This window comes from Caloenas nicobarica, chromosome 8 (genome assembly GCF_036013445.1).
Source record: "Caloenas nicobarica isolate bCalNic1 chromosome 8, bCalNic1.hap1, whole genome shotgun sequence".
NCBI classification, from domain to species: domain Eukaryota; kingdom Metazoa; phylum Chordata; class Aves; order Columbiformes; family Columbidae; genus Caloenas; species Caloenas nicobarica.
The window spans coordinates 15,541,309-15,567,711 of record NC_088252.1 but is presented as its reverse complement, the minus strand read 5'-3'; the positions used below and the strand labels follow the sequence as shown (position 1 = coordinate 15,567,711).

At 39.5% G+C, this 26,403-nt stretch overlaps 1 protein-coding gene across 5 annotated transcripts; it reads right to left on the bottom strand.

Moving 5' to 3' along the window:
• Positions 1-3,803: 3,803 nt before the first annotated feature.
• AGTR1 (angiotensin II receptor type 1) lies at positions 3,804-25,740 on the bottom strand. Of its 5 annotated transcripts, XM_065640144.1 has the most exons (5): positions 25,617-25,740; positions 19,895-20,012; positions 17,911-18,049; positions 13,719-13,789; positions 3,804-6,245 (listed from the first exon to the last, which is right to left on the bottom strand). In XM_065640144.1, the coding sequence occupies exons 4-5, from the start codon at positions 13,740-13,742 to the stop codon at positions 5,145-5,147; spliced, it is 1,125 nt and encodes a 374-aa protein (XP_065496216.1). In that variant the 5' UTR covers positions 13,743-13,789; positions 17,911-18,049; positions 19,895-20,012; positions 25,617-25,740; the 3' UTR covers positions 3,804-5,144. The 5 variants fall into 5 exon arrangements, with proteins under 5 accessions (XP_065496216.1, XP_065496217.1, XP_065496218.1 ...); XM_065640145.1 differs by lacking the exon at positions 13,719-13,789 and having other exon boundaries at positions 3,804-6,277; XM_065640146.1 differs by lacking the exon at positions 13,719-13,789.
• Positions 25,741-26,403: the final 663 nt, after the last annotated feature.

Below are 26,403 nucleotides of genomic sequence, written 5' to 3'. Positions count from 1 at the left end.
ATATTACTGCATTAAATAGAAATAATTTGGTAAGGATGATATTTCCTAAGAGAGATAGCTATAGATACGCCAATAATAGTGTAGTACTTACAATAATACAGAAACATATCTCTTTGCTTTGAGTGGATTAATACAGCAGTGGAGATGGCTTTCACAAAGACGTCTATTGATAGCGTGTATGTTTTTAGTAATACTTCAGACAATAAAAGTTCTTATAGTAGTAAACTTCTACAATATAAAACTATTTCTATTGAAGTAGAGAATATTAACATCCAGCACTTCACAACTTACGACTGCACAAGAACATTTAAAATAAAATAATATCTAGTTTTTGTTATGTAATTTACCAAGTACTTTTAAAGCTGCAGGCCATGGAGCTAGTTTGCTAAAAAGATCGTGCAATGCTCTTCTTGAATGTGATCCGTACCTATTTCTTGAGTGTCCAGCCACATCTGCAGAACTCACCAGTGACAATGAGCTTGACAGCTCTGTCATTAACATTGAGGATTTGTTAGTTCAGCCTTGGTAGTGAGGTCGCTGTTGAGATGGACTCGATGATTGATAGAACAGCCTCATCACTTTGCACAAGCTGGTGGGATGATGGTCTGGCCAAGCCTGTAATGTGATTTAGAAGAGCAGAGCTGGAGACCCTGACCTTGTGAGCACGGTAAAAATGGTTTGATATGTTCCAAACTGAGCAGGACGCTATTAAGAAACCTAAGAGCCTCTCAAAACTTTCTAGGTTTTACTACTTAGCTGAAAGATCGATTCTTAGTTTTTGTGTTGTTTGGTTTTTTGTTGTTGCAAAAATAAAATTAAGTATTTACATTTAACACTAAGTATTTCCAAAATCAGCAGATCCCTGCTTTAGGCCATCTTCTGACCCTTCCCAAGTACTTGTTTTTCCTTTCCATTGCAAATATCTCCCTGGGAACACTTGTGCTTCAGTATAGTTTAAAAGGTGGTCAGTAAGATAAATCATTGCCGAAGCTGTACAAGGAAAACTAAACCAAACCTGGGAATCCTACTATATTCTCTGCTGCTGTCACAGTTTCAAGTAGATGATGAAAACCATCACCTAAATAGTAGTTCTAGTAAAGGACTTTTTGCCTTGTACTTACTCTGCAACATGTTGATTAACAATGTAAACATGAGGAAATTGTGACGCCAAAAAGTCAAATTAATCCCTATTATATATGTAATTGTTTTGTTGGAATTTAGGCTAACCAGTGCAGTTTATATAGTATGATTTAGGACAGGCATATAATGGGTAAGTAGAGAGCAGAGCATGAAACATGAGTCATATAAAATACTATTGCAATAAATAGAAATAAATATTATGCATGTACATGTCAAACATAATGTAATTTAGTAATTATTCTGCCAGCAGAAGGAAACCATTCAAACAAATCAACAGAATGTAATCGTGATAGATTTGGAGTAGTGATCCTTGTATGTAGGGCTGGCTAGATGCTGTCCCCAGGAACACTGGCTTGAGTCTCTCACACCAGGAGAGTACAGGGACAGACTAAGAGTTTGTCAAGTATTTTCCTTTGGTCAGCCTGAGAATGAGAAGCACTTTGGATACTTCTTTTTAAAACAACAGCATACTACTGTATCTTAATTAACTCCGTGTTCTTTAAGATAGTGGGAGTTTGTTCTTAAACATACGTAGCTACTTCTTATTTTGATACCAAACTGAGATGGCTCAACCCAGTGTTCCCCAAAGAAGGCGAAGTCACATAGAGCCAAATCTTACTCCCTCCTCCTCTGTTGGCAAGAAGTACATACTCTGCCCATCTCCAACCTGCATCTCAGTAGGGACCATACAGCAAAGGGTCCCCAACAGTGGCCAGACCCTGCACTGTCACACTCCGCTCTGCACAGCCTGTGCACAGGTCTCCAGCACCCAAGTGGGCAGGGGAGCATACGGCTCAGCAAGGACATGTTTCTCAGCACCTGCATTCATTGCACCTGGACGTGTGATGGAGGTGGTTTGGTTGTGCCAAGGGAAATGGGGACTCTTCAGCCAGCTATGAGTTTGGGGCTTTGTGAGGATGTCTGAAGCTGCAGGATGTGACTCTACACAGTAACTCTGCTCTGAAAGAGTTTGCTCTCTGCTGCTGCCCAGGCAGAGTTCCTGGAGAGTTTTATCTCCGGATACTTTTCAGTAGGAGAACTAAATTTTCCCAATATTATTTAACAGCAGCTTTGCTCTCTACTTTTTTTGCCTACCAATTCAAGGCCAGTCTTGCCTTTGACATCCCCCAGCTGCAATCCCCTCCTGCCTTGCCCGCAGCAACCCAGCCGAGTGTGCGTGCTGGGCTTTTGCCCATGACGCAGGTAGGCACAGGTGCCACCAGCAGCCCAGGAAACAGAGTCTCTTAAAAAAAGCAGGATCTGGCATGAAATGATCAAAATCACTAAACAGTGCCTTCTGTTTTCTGCTGTAATACAATTATTTTTGTCTTTCATGGTCAGTACTGATTCTGCTTCTTTTTCTTCTTGGTGATAAATGAGTCCTTTCACCTAAATAATTAGTTCTCACCTGCGCAAATATGCTTTGATTTTTATTTTTATATGTACATTTCTTCCCTTTGGGATGGCTCTTGTAGTAATGCAATCAGTGTTTTGCAAATGAGCTACCTATTGTGGTGGTTGGGGACGCTGGGTTTCTGTGACCAAAGGGACCAGCAGGTGATGAGGAAATGCTTGCTCAGCCCCTACCAAGGGACTCAACTGCCTCCCAGATGGGCAAGTTTGTATTTCATTTCTACAGGAGTTTTGCCACAAGTAAAGACCTCCAGATCCATCAGGAGGCAGGGAAATGTTGCTCTCTTCCAGTAACAACTTTTGAGACGCAAACCAAGTTTGCGGGTGCCTCCAGCAAGTGGCAAGCACAGCGCACCGAGGGATGTCTGGGACGGAGCTGCTGTCAGAGGTGCTGCTCAGCACGGGCACGTTTGTCTGTGAACACCTCGCACAGGGACCTGGGGAGCTCTGCCAGCCCCTTCTCAGCTTACCCAGTGCTGAGGCACTGCTACTGCATTTATAATGCATGGGATTATTGCCATATTCGGTTTTAACAAATCCCTGTCTTGCATACACATGTAAGGATAGATATAAGCTAAATATAAAGCATTATGTGTAACAGGAATAATTTAACTGTGTCTTTAAAGGACACACTCAGGTTTCAAATTTTGAGATACTACCTTGCAATTAAATTAACTTAAACCTTTAACGAAAGAGCATTTTTTTAAAAAACTTACAGCTTTAAAAGTTTTAGTGAATCCTCACAGTGCCTTGTGGCATATGTAAGGAGAGATTGTTCCCATTTTGCAGCTGGAAGAACAAAGGCAAAACTGAAGAAACTTGCCTTAAAATAAGTGAATGAAAGAGAAGGAAGAGGCACAAGATTCCCACACCTGGTTGTAGTCCTGTTTTTTCTTAAGGTGTTAAACTACAGAAATAACTTTTTTTGGTTGTGTTTTGCTTTAAAATAATTTCCTAAAGTAAAAAATAACTTAAAATATTATTTGCATATATGCAAGAGACTGCTAATCAGACGATACAGTTAATCCAACCACTTGCTACCTGAGACAAAGCCACATTAGATGTATATTTTTGAAGATTACAAATATTGCAAATTTTCAAGGGTGATGTAATTGTCTACAAGATATCTGTAAAGTTTTGGAATTTTTCTTAAGTGTTGCTGTGTCAAAAAGTATTTATGAACTCATTTCTCTTTGAAAACAATAAGTGTGAATCAAGAGTAAATATTTTCTGCAGTTCATTATTTGAGGTAAAAAGGACATATGAGGAAATCATTAGTTGAAACTTCGTAGAGTGCTTATCACCTTTCCCCTCTCATTTATACAGAGAGTTCGAGCCAGACTTTTGTTCTGATTTATGCTAGCATAGATTTGAATTGGTTCCATACAAAAAGATTATATAGGGAGCAAATAGTCTAGGCTTTAGTTTTGTATAAATGGACAGAAACTCTGTAAAAGCCAAGAGTAAAGTTTGGTCTCAGATGTTTTGTGATGTGACTAAAAGCATTATTACTTAACCTGTAATATAAGCATTGTCACATTTTTGCTTATCAGAACATAAGCTTATTAAACATCCAGGAATTTGGAAAATTGAGAGGATTTGATTAGTTGGTAATTTCTCTCACTGAGTGCACTGGTTATACAAAAATAGTCTGAAGTTTTCTGATCACCTCTGTCCCCAAATTCATGTTTTCAAATACAGAATTTTACTTTTAGTCACACAGACTATGGAGTCAACCCACTCCATAGGTAATATTCTTCAAAATCCATGTGGCATATCATGAGAAAAGGTTGAATGAACCCCATTTTTGTGGGGGTGTATGTACTTTTTCTTTTTAAACCAGTATAAAAATACCCACTGGGATATAAGTGCACATTTATGAAGCAATGTTTGAAATCTATGAGTAGGAATATAAATCCAAAAATATATTTCTCCTATATTTAATAAATAAATCTGCATTTTATCGCATATATTATTATGGAAAAATTGCCATTTAAAAAATGAAAAATAGTAGCATAAATCAGAATGAGACCAATTTCAAGGACCATAAATTTCCATTTGAATTTAAAATTGGGCCTCTATATATATAGTATATATTTGAAAATATATTATAAATATGATATGACATTTGTGTCATTTAAAAAAAACACCAACAAAACAAGCAATGTAGCTTCATCAACTCCTTGAACAAAATTTGGAATAGCTCACGTATATGTGAAACAGGTCGTTCTTAATTCATCTAATTTATACAAGCTCTTCCTTTACAAAGATCTCTGAACTTCAGTTAGGAGCTTACTCTACCCTTCTCTTGTAGTTCTGAGTAAACGGCAGGATGCTGATGGAAACTCCGACGTGCCTGTCCACCGTTTATGTTGCTTTCAGTAAAGACAAACCAAACGAACACCAATCAGTCCTCTTCAACAGTGTAGAATAAAAGGCGACTGCTAAACCTTTACGGTACGATTTCTCTGAGGTGATCTAATGTTTCTGCAATGAACAGCAAGTCGTGACTTTCAGGACTGCAGATGAGTTTTGTCATTCTTGCTGCTTCATTCACAGGGTTGTTCAAAAACAGTGAATTGCAAAGTGCATCACTCTGCGTCGAAAGACCCAGCAGTCTTTTTAGTGGCCAAGCGTATATTTTCTGGTGGCCGATATGAGAGAGAGCTCATTTTTGTTGTTAGGCTTGGATGTGCACTGACATTTGGTGGAATGTATTTTATTAGCTGAAGAAAGTACTTTTTAAAGTTCTTTCCAAAAAAAACATAAAAAAAGGGATTCAAACAATTGTTAAAGTAAGCGATGCAAATGGTGAAGGGCATAGCCGTATCCACAATATCAGTGATTTTGCAGTCTGTTATTACATGTAATTGAATTAATACATCCAGGAAAGTGAACACTTGATGAGGAATCCAGGAAAAGAAGAAGAAAAATACTATTGCCACAATCATCTTAAAAATATCATCATTTCTGGGTTTATTTTTTTGAATTTGATATGCCTTCTTCAGGGTCTTCCAAATTAAGGTGTAGCTTGTTAATATGATCAGAAAAGGAATTAAAAAGCCCAGCAAATTTTTGGATAAACCTAATCCGACCCGGAGCGTTGTGTTATTGTTGTCATACCGAAAACCGCAGACTGTCATGTTCAGGTTCTCAGCAAAGAATATATTACGGTGAATGATGACGGGCAAACTGGCAACACCGGCAAGGAGCCAGATGGCAATGCAAGTCATTCTGGCGACAAACATGGTACGTCGAATGCGGGACTTGACGGGATGCACGATGGCCAGGTACCGGTCGATGCTGAGGCACGTGAGGAGGAACACGCTGGCATACAGGTTGAAGCTTATCCCCGCCGATGCCAACTTGCACAAGCAGTTGCCGAAAGGCCACTGGTACTCCATGGCTGTGTAGGCTGCCCAGAGCGGCAGAGTTATTAAAAAACACAAGTCAGCCAGTGCCAGGTTTAGAAGAAAGATGCTGGCTACTGTTTTTAATTTCATGTAGCAGTAAATGACAAGAACAACCAGGCTGTTCCCAAATATGCCTATGATAAAGATGATGCTGTAAACAGTTGGAACCATAATGTAGATGTAACTGTGCCTGCCTGAAACAGGACAGTCCACATGGATTCTTTTAATTGTTTCTTCAGTAGAGTAATTTGGGACCATCTTGTTCTCCTCAGCTGTACCCTAGTTTCAGGGAGAAATTACAAAATTCACATCTGGGGGGAAAGAGGAAGAAAATATTATTCACGACAGATTTAATTGTTTAAAAGTTTCAGTTAAATGACAAGTTTTTGTGTCTAACACAATGTGCCAGCGTCTTTGAATTCAAAAATAAGCTATTTTTAAGTGCTTTCTCTATTTCCATATAGACTTTGCAGATTAAAGCAGAGGTAAGAATGTTAGGAACTGGCTGAACATCATTAGATGCTTTTTAACATAAATGAAGACACACAACATAGTGTTCTGTTTTGCTGTAAATACCTTAAATATTCAGAAGTTACCTAGCCACTCCCTTGATATCTAACTACTAATGAGGGGAAAAAAAATAATGACTTGAACTTCAGGAAGCTGATAGTATGCTGTAAGTGACTTTGATACTAAATTATTTCCAGAGTCTACAAATAGCCAGTCTTCCAAAAAATAGTGGAGATTTAAAAAAAAAAAAAAGGTAGTGATTATTGCAGAGTAGTGTTTATTGCTGTCTGCAGGATCCTGACAACCGTCAGCCAAACCCAGCCTGTGCTGCCTGAAACACAGACGAAGTCAAATACATTGGCTTTAAAAATAAAATAAACCCCTTATAAATGTAAGTCACTTTTATATAGATAAATATACACAGCCTAAGACCTTGGGCAGTAGAGATGCATTCAGAAAAAGACAGAAAAAGATACCTGTCATTTCAGAAATAATGAGCTATGTTGTTATGGACGTGGTTGCTCATTTTTTGTGTTGTTTGGCACTGTGATACATCCTGAGCAAAACCCCCTGGCTTTCAAAATGTGCCACATCAGAGAATACAGGGTGTTTGGCTCTGTGGAAGGTCATCCTATCCATAGGACAGGGAGAACTACAATAAAAAGATCTCAAGATAAAGAAATCCTCTTATCTCATCCCTTGGTTGTGAAAGTGCCCAAGGAGATGTGACAATAAGTGGTAGGTTCTGCAGCATCAAGGTCTGGCAATGTTTGCCTTGTACCAGCTCCATGCTGGTGCTGGGCGGTCTATTCATTATCACGGCTGTTGCTCACTTACTCACTGAGATTACAGTCCAAAACTTAGCAGTAAGAAACTATAACAAAGACTGTACTAAGAAAATCACTACCTCAAGTCAGACTTGCAGTAAGTTAAATCAAGGCCCAGTTAAGGCTGAGCAAGCCCTTTCTCCGTGACTAGATTAACCAATTTGTGGTACTGTCTGGTAAATGTGTCCTGCTCTGTATGTATGGACTGGCAGGCTCAGTGGCTGAGACAAATGTAGCTGAAGGTGAATAATCCCCCTTCGATGGGGTTGTTTCTGTGCAGTGGTTGGTGCTGAGGCACTTTCTCATGGTCACTTCATCCACCCCTCCGTGTTCTGTATTTTCTTGTTTTGTTGCTTAATTTCTCTTTTCTACCCATATGGTGGCCTGTACCTTTTCATGCCAGTAGTAGCTTTAGATGATGTAATTCATAGCATATGTACTTTCAAGAAAGTGTAATAATGATTATATTACACTTTCAGAAATGTGTTAAAACAAAAAATAATTGAGTTTGGAAACTTGCATCAGGCTCTCTAAGGCATTAAATTCCCTGAGCTTATTTTGGATTGTTTGGGCAGAACAATTCCCATGAAGAATCAGGAATTTGGTCAAGAAACAGTATGATACTCCAGTTTACCTGTGTAAGACTGTAACACATCTGGAATTAAAGGTTTTGGTGTAACACTGAAGTCAGTGGAACTGTGCAAAGGATGTGTTTGGTATGTTATCAGTTTTAAATTATACTAAGCGACTACAGTTAATAAATAAAGGGATCATCACTATTTTCAGTAAATTAAAAGGAAGCAGAAACACGATGTTTTTGCTTTTGGGCAAACAGATATGGATTGCCATAGGTATATCTGAAAACAGTTTGAATGTTGCTGTGAGAATGAACCTCATAAGAACCTTGCACCTGAAGCACAGTGAGGAAGGCATTGCTAATCCCAAACTGAATTTTAAAATTTCCTGGAAACTTTAAAGTTCCAGAGGTAGCCTCAGGCAGATCTGCTGCCTTGAGGACATCTGTAATTTTAGAGCGTTAGGAAAAACTTCAACATGGGAGAAGAAAGCAATTTGTTCTGGAAGACAGGGGCCCATGGCAGTGCTGAGCGGTGAGACGGCAGCTGCAGTGCTGGGAACTCCTAACAGGCAACGATTTCTTTTCTGTACCGCTGTCATATTTTGCTGTTGTTCTCACTCGCTACAGTTCACCAGCTTGTCCCAGGATCATGGTTATCTACATTTTATGCAAAGCAGATACCTCTATGTGCAAGGTACAACAGATTGTTTAAAAACCTTACATGGAAACAGACTGCTGGTAGAGCTTTATGCTGCCAGAGCAGGATAAACCACTGGCCAGCTAAATGCAAGTATTGAAATTGTACACATTGGTAATTTCATTTAAAGGATGTCAAATGACTTAACACAATGATAATTAGATCATTTTAAGGCTGATATACAAGCAGCTTTTTCTAAGAGGATTGAATTTATGGGACTGTGAATAGTGTGGCAACATCAATCTCAAGCAAATTATCTGATGAGCAGCAAACCCCTGTTGTATGTTACTGTCTTGTTTGACCTTTTATCTTTTTTAATTACAATTATTATAATAAGTCACTGATAATGAAATGCTTCAGACTGCTCTACCAACTATTATTTACCACTCCATTCATTGCTTCTGTCGGGTGAACGTGCGTTCTAATTAAACTGCCTGTGGAAACAAGGAAAGCCGAGCCCACGCAAGGTAAACAGCACTTTGCCTACTGAAAGATAAGACAGCACCGATTGTGGCTTTCTGTGAGAACTTCATCAGCTATAAATAGGTAAGCAGGTGTCACGAGTCAGATTTTAAACAAAAAATGGTTTTGACATTTGCTTTGACAAAGACTAAATAAACTCAGGCTGACCAATCTGCCACAGTTCAGTCACCTCACTGTCAGGTAATATGAGGTTTTTTCTTCTGATGGTAGGTAGATTATTTGCTTTTCTCACAAATGAGAAGATATTTTCATGTTTAAGAGGATTATGCACTCTATTTTTATATGAAAATTATCACAAAGGGAGAAGAGAGGCTGAAAAATATTTGGAACAATATGTTCAATATATTAGCTATGTTTCTTTCTGGTGGAATAAGCTTTTTTTCTGCAACTTGAGAGTTTAGTTCCTCCCTTTTCCTAATTTCTTCTGTTGTCTTTTTCTAATTGTTGAGAAACTAACACCACTTTCCATGTGCTTCACTTAATAGCCTTTTTTTTTTTTCCCTACGCAGCAGAACAAACCCCTTATCCTCATTGCCTTAAAGAATAGAATTTCTTCTACTTCATATGCCTACTTCAGCATCTTCTCTGCTTTCCGGGAGTTCCTGAGCAGTACCACTGTGAACCCATAAATTCACCTTTCTCCTAGCTCTTATTTCTGCTCCTCCTTCTAACAGTCTGTATTCCCCACTCACAGCTTTCCTCAGTATTTTTAGTCCAGACTTCATAGGTGAATTGTGGAGGGTGCAAGAAATGCAAACACTTGGGTAAGTAAAGGCATGCAATTCAAACTCCTCTCATCACTGCCACCATCTTCCACAGAGGTCAGCATCTGACTTCATAGTAAATAACAAATCAAAATATTACTGAAATAGAACTGCAATAGGCAGCACAGGACCAGAACACTATCTGTGCATCAGTTCAGGAGCACCAAGAACAGAGAGCAAGCGGTCAGTCTTTCATAAAGCAACTGGCAGTCTGTTGAAATTGCTATGAATTTTGTGGTGTGTTTGCCTTTTTTATTAATTTTTTTTTAAATTTTATTTTATCTTGAAGTATTTATCTTTTTAATTCTCTAACCTATACATGGATTCTCTGTGCCTCCCCCTTGCAAGAGTTGGAACTGGGCCGCTTCCTTTGTGCTAGCTCTATATAGCTCTATAGCTGCATAATCAGCTGCATATAATCTTTCTAGTATCTGGTTCTTCTATAACATCAAACTCTAAATTGCTTATTACTTGTTTTGCACTAGCAGAGGACCAGTTATTGCTACCTTGTAAATGCAAACTGTTTATGTACTCTGACCTTCTCTGTAAGAATCTCTGTATTTACTTCCTCCAGCATACTTCAAAAGACTCTGTCCTTCTCTATGATGGCTTCATAGTTTATTCTGAAAAGAATGAACATCTCTCTTCTGTTTGTTTTTCATAGACTGCTCTCATTAATTTTCCCCTTGCTTCCCAAGTATCTTTCAACTGTACTCAGTTTCAGTCAAAAATTTATGTGAGAAAAGGACAAATGAAAGGACTTTTTCCTCTGAGAAAAATCAATGCTTGTGGAATGACTGAACAGTGGAACTGAGGGTGTGTGTGATTTTTGAATGATGGTGAGGAGGAAAATATAAAGGAAAAGGAAAGTAACACATCAAGCACAGTGAGATTTAAATCGCTTTGAAGTTTAACTCGCAGTATATATTTCGACCACTAGAGGTCAATATTTCCTATTTTAAAACGAGAGAATTGCTTTGTTTTATATTCAAGTGCCATCACTTTTCAAAATATCCCCTTCCTTCAAGATGATTTAAGACACAAACATAAGGCAAAATACCTGTCACTGCACTTCTGCATTTATGTAAAATATAATGTACCAGAGTGAAATATTTTAAGTCTGTTTTAGTATCTACTAGCTTATGTCTAATTTCCTTTACTCTAGTACATTCCAGTTTTTGCTGACCTTCAGTCCAATCCTTGCACTTTTCAAGTAATGGAACAAGATCCTGATATTTTATTTTTTCAAAGACATAGGTTTCTGAGCCAAATTAAAAAGAATATTTTTAAGGGGAGACTAAATGTGTAGTTTATTTTAAAAATGCAGATGGAAGAATAGTGACACCTACTCATTAGACTAAAAGATTATTTTAAAACTAACTTGGCATGTTGTTAATCGTACAACTCTTTTTCCAGATATCAGCCATTCTTGAAAGTAATTTCAGGTAATTCTAGGTTAACTTCAGTCAAACATGTATTTTCCTTTTTGGAAAAAGATAATTATTGTTGAAAATGTCACTTCAGAATTTTTTTTTTGGTAAGTTACTTAAGGAATGTGTGGAAACTGAAGGGCAATGTGAGCCTACACGTTTTTTGTTATCCAAATGGTGATTTTTAGACCACAAATGCTATATATATTTCGTGAATTGTAAACAATTTCACAATTTGAAAATGTAAGCATTGCTAACAATTTTTATCTCTGCCCTCGCCTTTTACTAATACACCTAGGTTTGTCATTACCCCTTTGGACAGTGTCAGTACATGATGATGTTACTCTGTTTCAAATTATTTTTTAACCTAAATAGTTCCCTAATGCTAGTTAAGGGCAAACAGCTTTCAATCCAGATGGAGAAGAACAGTCGTTAGTGTTACAGTGATATTTATTTTATTTAAATTACTAGATGAGCAAGTAGAACAAAAAAGATATTAACTATATTGTCTTGTGCTAGATAAGTAGAAATAATGAGTGTCATGTCCTGTATTTATGTCAAACGGGTCACACGGTGCCATGGTATCTCTCTGCACTTAAGGGATGTTTGGGTACAAGCATATGACATATCTTGAAGCTGCTAAAAATAGGAGTGTTTATAGAGAATAGAAGTGATATCTAGAGATGGAAAACTAGGAAGCAGTTGACTAGATTTAAAACGCAGAATAAAGAAAACTAATTTCCATTTGCACATTCAAGGACTTTGTGTTAGAAATGGATGTGGCAAAAATTGGCATAAGTGAAAGGCCATGGCTAAAACATTGATTTATGGGGCTGTGGAGTGATGAATAAAATCTTCCAAGTATTTTTTTGGACATTAAATGCTTAATAATACTGTAGTGTAATATGAGACAAATTTTCTGCATCCTCTTTTTAACAGCCTACATTGAACTAATGTCACAGTTATAAATCTAGCAGTTGCAGCAGCAGTGAAAGTTTGGACTAATTTTTCGTTATACTCTCATTTTACTTACAGAGTCCAGAAATATTGGAAATATTTCTTCATGCTACTTAGCTCTTTAGCCAAAATTAACTCTACGAATTCCCTCCTTGTTTACATGTGGGGGTTTTGTGTGGGGTGTTTTATGTTGTGTGGGTGGTTTGTTTGTTTATTTTGTTTGTTGTTTTTTTTTTTTTTTTGGGGGGGGGGGGGATTGTTTTTTGTTTTCTCCAGAAGTTGGGAAATCTTGATGTACATATTGCTATAAAATTTTACTTGCAGATGTTAGCACCAAGGAAGGATTGCTCAACTTCACTAGAGTTTCTCAACCTCACTAGAACTTAATTGTTTAGTGAATGCTAGCGTGGCAATCACGTGGTGTGGATTTTTGGTTTTCGTGGGGGTTTTTTGTTTTGGTTTGGTTTGGTTTTTTTCGGTATAAAAGTTTGACTGATTGACCCACAGAGTACTCTTTACAGTTAGCCAAAAATCTTTCACTTGAGAGTAAGTTCAGTATTTTAGCTTGTAGGTTTCTTTTTTTTGATCCTCCCGGTTTGGGTTTAGAAGTAAATATTGTTTTCTGGGGGCTTTTCCTCTATACACACATAATTTTGTTTTCTCTGCTGTTAAGGGGAGGAAAAACATTCTTGGGTCCAAAAAACGTAGAACTGGACTCAAAACACTGAAGGATTAACAATTTTCATGATGCAGTGTGTTTATCTAATCTCTTGGGGAAGATCAGCGAGGTGGTGGTTTTAGAGAGCACTGGTTCTGGCTTGAGAGTGTACCCAATACTCCAGATATCTTAGATTTTTCACATAATTTTCTGGTCTCCTTCTTTCATGTTTATCCATCAGAGCAATCTGTTTTCTTTCTTTGACCAAGGTGGCACAAATGTGTTGCAAACTCCCTGGTGCTCAATATGTCTCAGGTATTATATATATCCTCAAGAGAGATGAAGATCAAATTATTTGCACATCAGTAACTTAAAACTGAAAAGATAATTAAATAAAGTAAAATATATCTCTAGCTCCATACTCCTAGTTCAGTACTTCTAAAACTAAACAGCAAAAGACTAAGCTTCAGAAAAGATGTCCGAAAGGTGAATCTTCGTGTGATATATCTTTGTCTCAGTCACCTCAGTTGTGCTGTCTTGGCAAGAATGAAGATTTTCCTTATCTAGGTTATTAAACCTATAGCTGAATTAGTTTTTAAATATGAAAAGTTAAGTGTTATAGCAGGAGGCAGTCACTCTTCTTGTTTATACTACAGGGTAAAGAATTGCCTCTTTTTCTAAAAGAGGCTGAAGACACTTAGACATATTAAGACTTTGAAATGAGTACATTAACTATCACCATCAATCCAGCACGCATTTTTACACCTCTGTTTTGGCCATTTGCTTTACCAAAAAGGAAGATTGGTGCCCTCCTAGGAAATAAAAATGATCAATAATCAGCAGGCTAACCTGAAGTCTGCTTCTCAGGGACATGTCATCTCCTCATATAGCTCACAATGCCACTTACTGCACATTAGATACTAGGAAAGAAAAACAAATCTATTTCAGATCAAGGTAGGACCAGAATTTCTAGGGTTTTCAGCATTGACATGAAAAGAAGGCAACACAACATGAAGTACTGTTTTATTATTAATATACAGCTTACTGCACATTCGTAACTTCAGGTTTGATGCCTGGTTATGTATTATCTTTAGAGTATTTAGAGTACCCAAAAGAGTCAACAGTTAACAAGAATTAAGCCATCAAGTCCCAGAACGAATAAAAGTGAGATTAGTTTGAACTGTGAAAGGTTACATGCTGCACAGTTACTTTCTCTGAGTGATAGTAAATGAATGGATTAACACATTTCCTTTATTGCAGCTGGAATTGCCTATATAAAATATAGTGTGCCCCATGTGATCGTTTTTAATAAAAGACAGAAATCAAATTTAGGTTTGTTAAGTGCGAGTGAAATAACTTGATGAATTTTAAGTTTCTATTCTGATAGCTCCGTTCCATGGAATAAGAAGTTTTATTAAAGTTTTTTTAATTACACAGCAGTGCACATCCTACCTGGATGTGCACTTAACCACACACCTAAAATTTCTATTGGCACCATTATTTCCAACGGGAATGAACCATAAGCTTCTACTGTGACCTCCTCCAACCTGAGTAAGGGAATTTACATTAATTCTATGCTTGATCTAGGTCTATATTTCAGCCTGATATTAAAGAGGCTGTGGAGAGGCAAGAAAGAAAAAAACCTAACTGAAATAAAAAGCACTGCTGAAAGCCCTTATTGTGCCCTCTTCTAACAGAACAGAGACCAGATACACCGTGTGAGGTATCTTACCTCCTTTCAGATCATATATAAAATCACAATTTGACCTACTGAATATTTCATACACCTATCAATCTGTATTTAAGGTTGTGTGGTCGTCTTCACTGAAGCTTGTAGGTGCCTATGTAAGTATATGAAAACAGCAATAACAACTGTTCTTCTTTCCCAGCTCATAGGGGAAATACTGTGTTGTATTACTGTGTTGTCAAGCTTAGTAAGGGGTTACATGACATTTTCCATGCTGTTTTGAGTATCATCGGTCCCTGGTCATTCTTATTTCTTGCTGGAGTGAAAGTCTTTGTGTATTCGACACTTAAAGATTTCTTAGTTTCACTGTCCAGATCTTGTCAGTATTAGTCAATGGCTTCACTGGTCCAGCAGAAGGTAGCTGTCACCTGGGAGTGGCCTTTTTGGGGGAATCAAGGCTACTTCCACAAACTACTCCAAATGCAACACAGAGTCTCTTATACTGCAAGAGACGATGTTCTGAGCAGCACAGAGAGTCATCTAGGCAATTAGCTTGTTGCTTTGCTGGCTTTTAGCAATATCTGAATTAATAAAGACAATAGTTTCAGCTCTAGATGCAACTTGGAGGTCCTAATTGTGCCAAAAATTGCTGAGGTCAGAACTGGCTCTGACAAGAAGAAACAGTACCTGAACATAAACACCCTTTACAGAACTCTGAGGATCTTAAGTTTTTTATGCCCACTTTGAAAGTCAGAGCTATTGAAAAGGTGTCAATGTGATTATCAAAATGAGATCATCTCCAGTGCTCAAGGAAAGGCAAGTTTTCTGGATTTCTCTTCTTGGCATGGTCTCATTCTGTGAGCAAACTGGCTGACTTGTCTGTACTTCAGCCGCTTGCTCTTTCTCTAGTTTCACTGAGGCATCAAGAAACTTGCCTTGTAGCAATGCTGGGGTTAGCCTTTCAATGGAACATTGTCCCACTGTGAGCTTTTTATCTTTCCAATTTCTTGAAAACAGGAAAGTCTGGAGTCTACAAGTATCGAAGATCCTGTAGCAGAAATGATGCATTTCTGTTACCTGAAATATCTGAAAGGATGATGCTTTAGGGTGCTGCTGCAAAAGGCACAGACTGTTGTAAGATGAAATTGCTTTTGCTAACTTAGAAAAGCACATAGTTACTACGTGTTTTTATCACATAGATTTTACAAAGCTCCTGAAACTCAGCCAAACTTTTGGAAACCTTCCCCCACTGGAGGGGATGATGCAACTCCTGAGGTCACTACAGATGAAATCAGGCAAATGCAGGAAATATCTCATGGAGATTATTGCTCTTTTGGTGGTGTGTGAATAGTGACTTTTCAAAACAGTGTGATATTAAGGGCATGGGCAATAATGAAGATGCAGACAGAAATATTTTGGATAGGTAAAGGAAAGAAGGCTGGGCTGTGCTAAGGAGTCCAAACATAAAGGTTTTAATGAATCAGGTGCACCAGTGTTGGTAGAAAAGGAAGCGTTAGCCCCTCTTTTGTTAAAACATGCCATGAAAACTCATAGCTTATGTACATTATTTTTATACAGCAGAAAGTAATGAAGGCTTAGTAACCTTAGGAGTGCTACATAAATCTTTCTTTTAGAGGGTCAAATGAAATCTTTGCCTCTTTAGAGGTGATTATTTGCATTACAGGATTCATCATCTGATGACCGCTGTTGTGATCTAAATAATGTTTTGGGCCCTTGAGACTAACAATCGCTCACATAGACTATGGCTTGTACAACTGAGCCCCAAAAATATTAGTGTCTCATGGGGATTCCCTGCTCACAGACTTAGTCTATTGCTGACTCCAGGACATGAGAGGACATGTGTATGTATTGGCTCTTCCCCACAGTTTTTTGCAGTATTTAAAACTCTAACATGTTGTGTTTTAATTTGAAGCCTAAAATATTAGAAATGTGCATCATTTAACACGGTCGTTGGCCAGAGCAATTTCTGCAACACAGATTGTTTTTCTACAGGGACATGGTGCTACTCCCACGGGCAGCTGTGAGGAAGCAACAGGTCCACAGCTCCCTTCTCCAGACTCCTCTGCTTCCTATGGTGAAGATTCTCGCCCCGCCCAGCTTTTATTGAGATGAGCTAATGAGAAAGGTAAATGGCTTTATCGTTCGGTTTATTATGGGTAGCTGTACTGCAATGTAATGTGTTTGAAACGAAACATAGTGTCTCTCAAAATCTGGGCCTCTTCTGCTTTTTGGTCCAGGGAGAAAAAAAATGTGTTAAAAGATAAATTGTCTCTCAAATTCTGTTAATGTTGAAATAAGAAAAATGACATGTGTCATTAACAGATAGAAAATAAGTATTATTATAGTGAAGCAGAAAAAAAAGGGGTATATCCAGATTAGGACTGGCTGTAAGAGGGTTATTACCATCTGCCCTGTGAAAGTCCATATACTGCATATACACTTACCAGCCCATCGGTAAAAACAAGTAAAATTTGCATAAGTTTAAACTCTTCGTCATATTAATGGTGGCTGATAACTTAGCAGAAAATGGGATTTCGTGCACCTGAATTAGAAATGGTAATGTTCTGAAGTGGTTAATGCACGTGTGCCATGCCAACAATATGCAGTCACTGTCAATCTTCTGCCACTGATAGAGATCACAATAGAAAATGGAATGGAAAGGTCAAAGCCACAACTGTTTCCTCATGAAGCAAATCACCTACTTCTCTAAGAGAAGGATTTTTTCTGAATCTACGTGCAAGTTCTTTGGCATTTTTTTGTTTTACGGCTTTACTGTGAAAGATGTAACTCAAAATCAGTGGTGCTCCTAGTATAAAACTACCAAAAGCAATGTTTTAATTAGACTTCTGTTGCTTCCTCTAGGCAAAGATGTTTGCAGGAGGAAAGAGTAGGGGTCACAGCTGATAACTTTGTCTAAAAAGATGGGAGGTGATAGGGCTTCTTTGTGGAATTTCAGATTAGTCCAAACAGATGCTTCCTTGCTTTGGCCTGGTAGTTTAGTTTATTCAGAGACCACAGTGCCGTTTGCCTCCTCTCCCACAGCCGTGTTACTCTTTTTCTGCTAAGCTAGAAGATGCAAAGCCAAAAATTATGTATGCAACTTCAGCTCCTGAACAACTTTCCTTAGTTAAAGGTGAGATATGATGAGCAATGAACTCTGCAAGATAACATTACTTCTACTTCTCTAGTACAAGGAGCTGCCTTCCTGCATTTTCTTGTAAAACACTAAGAAAGGTGCCATAGGAGAGCTTACATACATATATTTGTTCCAAGATGTGCAGCAAATCAGTAACATTTTGACATGCATGGAAACATTCTGATGTGAGACCTTACCTATACAGTCATCTTCAAAAGGACATTTTCCTGCCATTAAGCTAAATCACCAGGGTGGAGCCATGATGAGAGCGAGCTCTATAGGCATAATATGCAGTCTCTTCTGCGGGATGTGCTTTTTATTTTTACTTTTTTCCCTCTGCAAACATAGAAGGCAAGTGTAAACTAATAAATAACAAGCTTTAGAAGTGCATTGTGCAGAGCATTACAGTTGTGTGGGGTTTTTTTATTTTTTAATCTGCAATGCAACTAATCTGTCAAAAAGTGGGAGAGAGAAGAAACATGTAAAATTCTCTGCTTATACTCCAGAAATTGAGAGATCTCTGTCAAACAGAGGTGTTCCACTTTCTAATCTAATGGAAATTAGACAAGTTGGCTGGGAGTAGTTCATGTTGCACATTGATATCTAAAAGGACTTCCTCTCTGAAAACCTCTAACAAATCACATCCCTGTTTCTTACCGATCACTAATGTGGTTAAAGTGACCGATAGAAGCTTTTACTTTGACTAATGAAAACATTAACTGAAAAACAAGCACACATGCAGATGCAGCATATCTGTGTGAACACAGACATACAGGTATCTCTAAACTTTGTCACATTAACTAAACTAACTAATGTGGAAGATTATCGCTATGTTTCCAATACCATGGATAGTGATTTCCATGTAACTTCCTGCTAGTGAAAGTGTTACAGCTCTGAGGAAAACAAACCTCACATTGAACTTTGTTTTGTTTTGGTTTGGTTTTTGTTTTTTTTTGTTCTAACTTCACATTGAAAAAATAGTGTCTGTCTCACTGGAGAAGCAAAAGCAAGTGTATTGTGGATTTCTGTGGAAGGAAATAGTGTTGGATTTCAACACCTTTGTTCAGGGCAAGCTTTGTCTCCCATGTGTCACAAATCAGCAATACGTAATAGGATTTGTTTCACTGTGTCTGATTGACACACTTGATTACTTTCCTTTTATATAATTAATTTAGATATCCGTACAGTGGGAAAAATCTCACACAACGGCAATACGCCTTAGAAAAGCCTTCTCTTCCTTAAATGAGAATGTTAGGAACAGCCTGGAGGGAAAAGTTAAAAGATTAAAAGCAAAGGATCAGCATGGAGGCTTCTTAATGAATACCTCATTAGGGTCAGAAAAAGGGAACCAAAGGCAGAAAGGAAAGAAAACAGTAGGAGTAACTGGTAAAGTACAAGAGTTTATTCAGACCAAAATAATCTTTTAAAATGGTAATGCAACTAAACCCAGGGGAAGTTAGTATCATTGTAACTGTTAGTAAGTATAACATGGAAAACATAGAGGTCAATTGTGCTTTCCCTTGCACAAAACTTCTGTTAAGGGCAGATCATTATGAAGACTAGAAGAAAATGCGAGTAGCCAAATATGAAGACAAGCAATGTATCTACGATTTTTGTACAAGTCAATTGGACTAGTGAGGTCCTAATGGGTTAATCAAAGAGAAGCAAAGGGTCTGGCCAGGCTGTGCTGATGCTAAAGCAGGGTTAAATAGAGGATAACTGCCAACAGAACATTTTTTAGGGAAGTCAACTAGTACATTTTTCTCCCTTGCATAAGCCCCCCAACACAAAAGTACAGCTGTTCAGTGGTTTTCTGGAATGTTTTACTATTTGCATGGGTCCCTCTGAGCTAGAAATGCTGATGCACAGTGCTCTGTTTCAGTGAATCCCTCTCAATTTTCAGAAAACTGAGGGGACTCAGGAATACTGCTTTATTTTCTGTTCCTATACTTCCTCTACTGATTATTAGATTCCACTAGCCAACAATCTATCAGTAACTGAAAAACTTGAATAACCTAGAAGAAAGGAATAGGTGAATTAGCTGAAATTAGGTGTTTGGTTAAATCATTCTTTGTTCCGGCCATAACTCTAATTACAGCTTTCATCTAAAATAGTGAAATACTGTCCAAATATTGACCTTGCCCAAATTCAGTGCTAGTTTCTTTAGATAATGCCAGTTACCTTTTGCTGTAGCCTGTTTCTTGTCTTGTCTTCAATCATGCCACTCACTGATGCATTCCCAATTTGATCTCACTTTCCTGCTGTGAGGTTGTCTTCAGTTATTACCCATTTTCTGTGCCTATAAGAGAAATGCTACTCAGCTACAATAAAAGGAGATAAACACCCCAAATAGTAACCAAGCATTCTAGTTAGCGTTGTTATATAGCGGATACCTGGACAGTTTTGCTATCAAGCAAAAAACAAATTGAATGAAAATTGTAAAAGACACCTGACAGCCCAAAATCTGTACTTCTTTCAGATGATGGTGCAACACAGAATACTAACAGCATGCTATTTGGAGCACGATATTTTCCTACCCTTAGTTGCAATTCACTTGAAAGCTCAAAGTAATTTTAGCGTAATCCATTCTTTATGTGAGGGCCATAAATGATTAGACCAGCCATTCTATTTCATATGTGCTTTGTCTCAAACAACCACAGCTATTAGGACTTACAGTCAAGATAACTAAAACGTTCAAAAATGCACTCCAGAAGAACCTGTGTCATCTGCCTTTTTATTTTGGCAAAGGATAAGTTTTAGAAGATGGTACAGAACATGGCATGAATGCTCTTAGTACAATGACTGTCTATTGGTGAAAGTGATCTTAGGAGACAAATTGTTGATGGAAAGAGAATTAGAAGAAATACTGTGGTTAGCAAAAGTTTACTGGCTTGCTTTTCACTGCAGGGTTTTTAGGGCCAGAACAAGGAGACAGAAAATGATATTGTGATTAGCAACTTTCTGTGCAATAGCAGCTGTATATAAGAAAGCTCTGCTGGAGACTTTCTGATCAGCAGGCTGCAGCATTTGCGCCTCATACATGAGGTCTATAATACCTTTAAGCTCTAAGAGTAAATCTTGTCACCTACTCAAAACTCTCTGATGTACTTGAACTCACCTTGTGTATATATGCCAAAATTTTAACTTTGCATAAAATTTTAACTCCAGAACTGCTCTCTTATTCACCTGGAAAACAGTAACATTCTGGAGTAGAACCTGTATGCGTCATGTCTTGGTAAGTAGTTGGGGTTCCATTCTCAGCAATAGCAACCTGTTTATTCCTGTCAGCATATTGGAAACTAATCCTAAAATAGTGAAAAGAAAAAAACTTAGTCTTCCCTCTACTTTCCCTCTCTTCAAAAATGATCCACATCTTCCATTTTTCTCCTCAGAATTCCATGAGATTGCTAAAACTTTCTTTGTGATGTTCTGCAATTTTCTCTTACGTAAGTTCTCAAACCTGACCCTAACAATGCGGAGGCTAACTTCTTAAAAATACCACAGTCTCCCCTAGGACAAATTGTCCAAAAATCAGAACTGCTATCCAAAAATACTGCAAAATTGTTAACTAATATTTGAGAGGAACATATGGTAAAACACAACATCTGAACCACTGCACTTCTGATGCAATTGTTGCTCAGCTGAGAGCATGAGGCACAAATATTGGCACTAAGCTAGATAAAGCTTAAAACCTGAAACAAGATTACCCAAAGGCTAGAGGTTTAGCTACATGTGCAGTAGAGCCTACGATACAAGCAGACTGCCGTGGGCCGTAGTGGCCAGGCTGTACCCGACCTAGACCTCGCAGCTGTAAACTCTTAAATCTTACCAGACTTGCAACTCCGAATGGATTCTGAGATTACCCTCCTCTTTCTGGACAGAAACGATGGTTTCAAATCAATGGATCTAAGAATTTGCAAGAGGTCTGATGTGTAATTACTCTTTAACTAGCATTTCAATCCAGATTAACTGTGAGGCCAGTTTATTTCACTTCCCTTTTTCTTCTCTGCTCTGTCATTTGTTGGCACAGGTCTCATCCTATTACCCATCAAGTAAGTAATCTCCTTTGCTCAACCTGTGCAGTTTCACTTAACTGCCCAAGTCCCTTAGTTATATCTAAGGAAACAACTGTGGAAATTTTGTTTAAACTTTCAGACCCCTCTTGATGTTAGTAGAATCATAGAATAGTTTGGATTGGAAGGGACCTTCATAGCTCATCTAGTCCAACCCCCTGCTATGAGCAGGGACATCTTCACCCAGACCAGGTTGCTCAGAGCCCTGTCCAGCCTGGCCTGGGATGTCTCCAGGGATGGGGCATCCACCACCTCCCTGGGCAGCCTGGGCCAGCGTTTCATCACCATCAGTGTAAAAAAAACTCTTCCTCATGTCCAGCCTGAATCTCCCCTCCTGTAGTTTAACACCGTTACCCTTTGTCTTATTGTAACAGGCCCTGCTAAAAAGTCTGTCCCCATCTTTCTCATATGGCCCTTTGAAGTACCGAAAAGCTGCAATAAGGTCTCCCCAGAGCCTTCTCTTTTCCAGGCTGAACAACCCCAACTCTCAGCCTGTCCTCACAGCAGAGCTGTTCCATATCTCTGATCATTTTTGTGGCCATTTGGGTGCCAGAGGAGATACGTTGCTGGGTTGCCAGTACTCCTGTCACAAATAGGTGAGGGGTTTATTTTGCTTTGCTGCTCACTACCTTCCCCTGTCTTTGGCCACTTTCTCTGGCGTGTCAATAGACTGCACAAGTGAATCTATTCATATGCTGACGAATCTTGATAACCTGTTTTCCCCAACTCAGCTTTAGGCATGACATATCTGAATTAAATTTTAGTCTATTTCTCCTCTTGTTGAGGTGTCTCCTGGAAGATAACCATTAAATTCAACTAAAAAAAGGACAAGATTACCCATGAAATGTGATTCAGACATAGTATTTGATTAAAATAATGCATAAATATCCCATGTTCTCTATCAAACTCGAGGCAGAATGTGATCCTCTATGAACTCACCAAGGCAGCAAAGGAGACTTGAAGTGTGGAGAACAGAGATTTTTGCCAGCCACACAGAAACAACTGGATGCTTCTCACAGTGTTATTAGGCACCCTAAAATTTTAGCAGCAGTAGCTACAGGAGAGATTACAAATACTCCTGGTGAGACTAGTAGTTTCTGGACCTCAAGAAGGTTCAGAGAGAAAGGAGAGGTAGTGAGCAAATTAGAGTAACTTGTGACTGCTTAAAACACTTTCAACTGATACTACACTTTTGCATAAACAAGAGTTTAAGCAGGACAGCGTAATGAAAGTTTTTAGTTCATGGAACTTCAAGCTGCCATATTAATTACTGGAACTGTAGTAAGGAACCATAGGCAGTGCCAGAGAAAAGGACTACCTAAATGTGTTCCTTTAACAAATACAGCACAAAAAAACTACCACAGTGCAGAAAACTTAGGAGTGTAGGTAAATGCAGTAAGTGCTCATTATCTGAAAAAAAAAAATTAATGGGAATTAACTCTGACACATCTGCATAGGCAGACATATGTCTGCAAACACAGTCCATACATTTCAACAGAATTTTTCCAGAAAGTGTAAATAAATCACCATATTTACTTCCAGCTTCTGGTTTTATAGTACTTATGAACAGCAAAAAGAAAGGAGATACATTTTCAGATATTTAAGACAGTTAAAGATATTATCCATTCAGCAGGTAACACAAATACAAATCATGCATCTTTTTGTTCTAAGTGGACTGTAAAAAGCAGGTTGTAGAGTTGTGACATTTTAAACCCAAACGTACCGCACTCCTCACTTTGGCCGTGCTGTGGATACTGACATTTCAGGCTGGTATTTACTGCCTTTTAAACCAGTAACTTCCAGCTGCAGTTTGCACACACAGTCCAACCCAAGCAAGGTGCTGTTTCTGAGCAGGAAGGCAGGATGTCTCACACCATCGGAAACTGGCCCACTGCTGCTCTCCAGGCTAAGAATTAACCTACCTAGACCTACCTAGAATCAATCTACCACTTTGACAAAAGTATAGGGAGAATGAAATCAACTGTACTCAAATTTAATGATAAATGTGACTTCCCTCTCTTAATCAAATAGGACTACACTTTCTCAGTTTAGCAACATGAACTAAGGAGGACTCTAAAGTCATAACTGATTTTTGTCTGCTATGTAGCTCAAGCTGTAGAGAGGAAAGGTGTACAGAAATTCCATGTTTCTGCTGGAAAGGCATATCGTAAAAATTCTTAATACATCAGTAAAGTTTAACTTGTAAGCACTTCATATTTTTGGAAGATGCTGTAATTTAAAAGATTATGGTGACAACAAGCAAAATGGACTGCCATAGTCAGGAGCGTGAAACATTCATCTGACAGTAAAACAGAGCTAAAAGCTTATCTACATCACCATTGTAATTACCTGCTTCAGGCCCCGCTCACTCCCACTCAGCCAAAAGTCTAATCATGTTGGTGGTGTGGGTTCATGCAAGTGAAAAGATAAGAACAGCCCCCTATCCCCCTTCCCTGGTCAAAAAAAAAAAAAAACCAAAACGACAACCCCCCAAATCCCAACAAGAAACCAAAACCAACCGAACATCCCCCCCCCCAATAAAACAACAACCACCACCTCAAACCAACACAAAACCCACCACCAAAAAACCCCACAAACCAAATCCCTCTTCATCCCTTTTTGAGGTCAGTAAGTTCACTGGGCCCATTTAGTAGCCTGTTCCATGCTATACAACACAATCGAAACTTACGGAAGTGATGGAAATTTACAGTGAACTGTTGGCTGCTCTGGACAGAATCCTGCTGTCACTGCCATACATCTCATTAATTCTAGGGGGTTTGCAGAAATATAGGAATGGGCATAACTGAATCCTGCAAATTTATTGCTTGTACACATTGTGATTTGATTTACTTATCTAGGTACTGATATGTGAGTTGATTTGCTCAGAAAAATACAGGGCTTGTGTGCCTGTAAATAAGTGACAGCATTTTAAGTGTTTTAGTGTATGCAATGTGGGAGGACAGTAAATATGTTACAGGATTTCACCTGAACATGTTGAAGAACCCTAGTTCAGTTTCATTTTTGACAGTCAAAGCTAAGTTTAGGAGCTGGCTGATGGAGAGGGGGAGGAAAAAAAAAAAAGATAAAGCATTTTAAACTTTTAGTAACTAAAATTTAATCTCTGGCTGCAGGTCACTCGATTTTTTTTTTTTTTTTTTTCCTGTAGAAAAGGCATAAGTGTGCTTATGGAGCATGTATGCTACACAATTTTGATGAAATCAATACTAGTTGCTAACTGGTGTAAGCTCTTTGCTCAAAGTCTAAAAAATAATCAGCATCACTTTCAGTGGTTGGTTGGTTTGTTTTTAAATTAATTTACATCATGAGTTTAACATCTGATCTTGACTTGGGATAACTGGGCTGCCTCTTGCAGGCTGCTGGGGAGAGCCTTGCTGGAGAGATGTTCCTGCTCCCGGTGCTGTGCCTGCTGTCACAGGCTGCCTTTGCTTTATCTTCCAGCTGCTGACAAGACATGAGAGCTTAAGCACACGATGTGGCTGGGAGTCTGGAGGGCATTTAGCTGTCTCCAAAGTAAATATGTGATATGGGCTTAGCGAGCGGGCTTCAAAGGGCAAGCCAGGGAGCAGGGCTTCCGTGCCTGCGTTTTGTCCGGCACGGAGCCTTCCTCAGCCAACTTGATCTAACAAAGTAAGAATTCAGCAGGAGCCTGCAGCACAAACCACAAGCGCCGGCCGTGCTCCGAGGCCAGGCAGCGTGTTCCCGAGGGCAAAGGGAGAAGCGGCACGGCAGCCGGCCGGGCGCGCAGGGGCCGCCCCGCGCCCGCGGAAGCCACCGCCCCAGCCCGCGGCAGCCGGAGGGACGCGCCTTACCTGGCTCCGCGAAGGGCCGGGCGCGGAGCGGCCGCAGCCCGGCTGGGGCGGGCGGCTCAGCCCCGACGGCGCTGGCACCGCACCGGGCTCGGCTGGGCTGGGTTCCCCGCGCTCTCCCTTCCCGGCCGCACCGCTCCTCCCGCTCCGCTGCGCGGCCCCTCCATTTATAGCAGGGGCGTTGCAGCACAGCCCAGCTCGCCCGCTGTCTCTCCCCACCCATCTCCCGGGACAGACCCCTCTGACCCGTCTCCCTCCCACTTCCCCCGCCCTTCCCTACAGCCCCTTCCCCGGCCGCCGGCACGGGAGCCGCCCCGCCCGCTGCCGGTGCGCAGGCGGCCGGTCCCCGGGGCTCCAGCGGCAGCGAGGGGCTGCGCAGGGCGGGTGACGGGCAGGACGGTGTGTCCCGGCGCTGGGCATGGCAGCGCAGAGCCAGCACCAGGGAGCTGTGTAACTTCGGGGGAGGGTGACTGCCAGCGCAGCGCAGGCTGCCAGGGCTGGGCGTGGGACGCCCGCTCCTTCCTTTTGCCTTCAGCTTTCTGAAGTAGGGGTCGCAAGAAGCGAGTAAACATTGCCAGTTTCTCTAGGAATCCCCCGGGCCGCCTGTGAGTGCGACTTAAATGTTCACATCATTAGTGAAGTTGCAATATATGTAGAATTGCCATAATAAATCTGTCAAACTTTATTCTCTAGGAGTAGAAGAGAGAAGGAAAAACGTTGTGTTAAACTTCTTTGCAAAACATGTCCTAGCAGGTATGCTCTTCATGTAGCTGCTGGCTGACACAAAAAT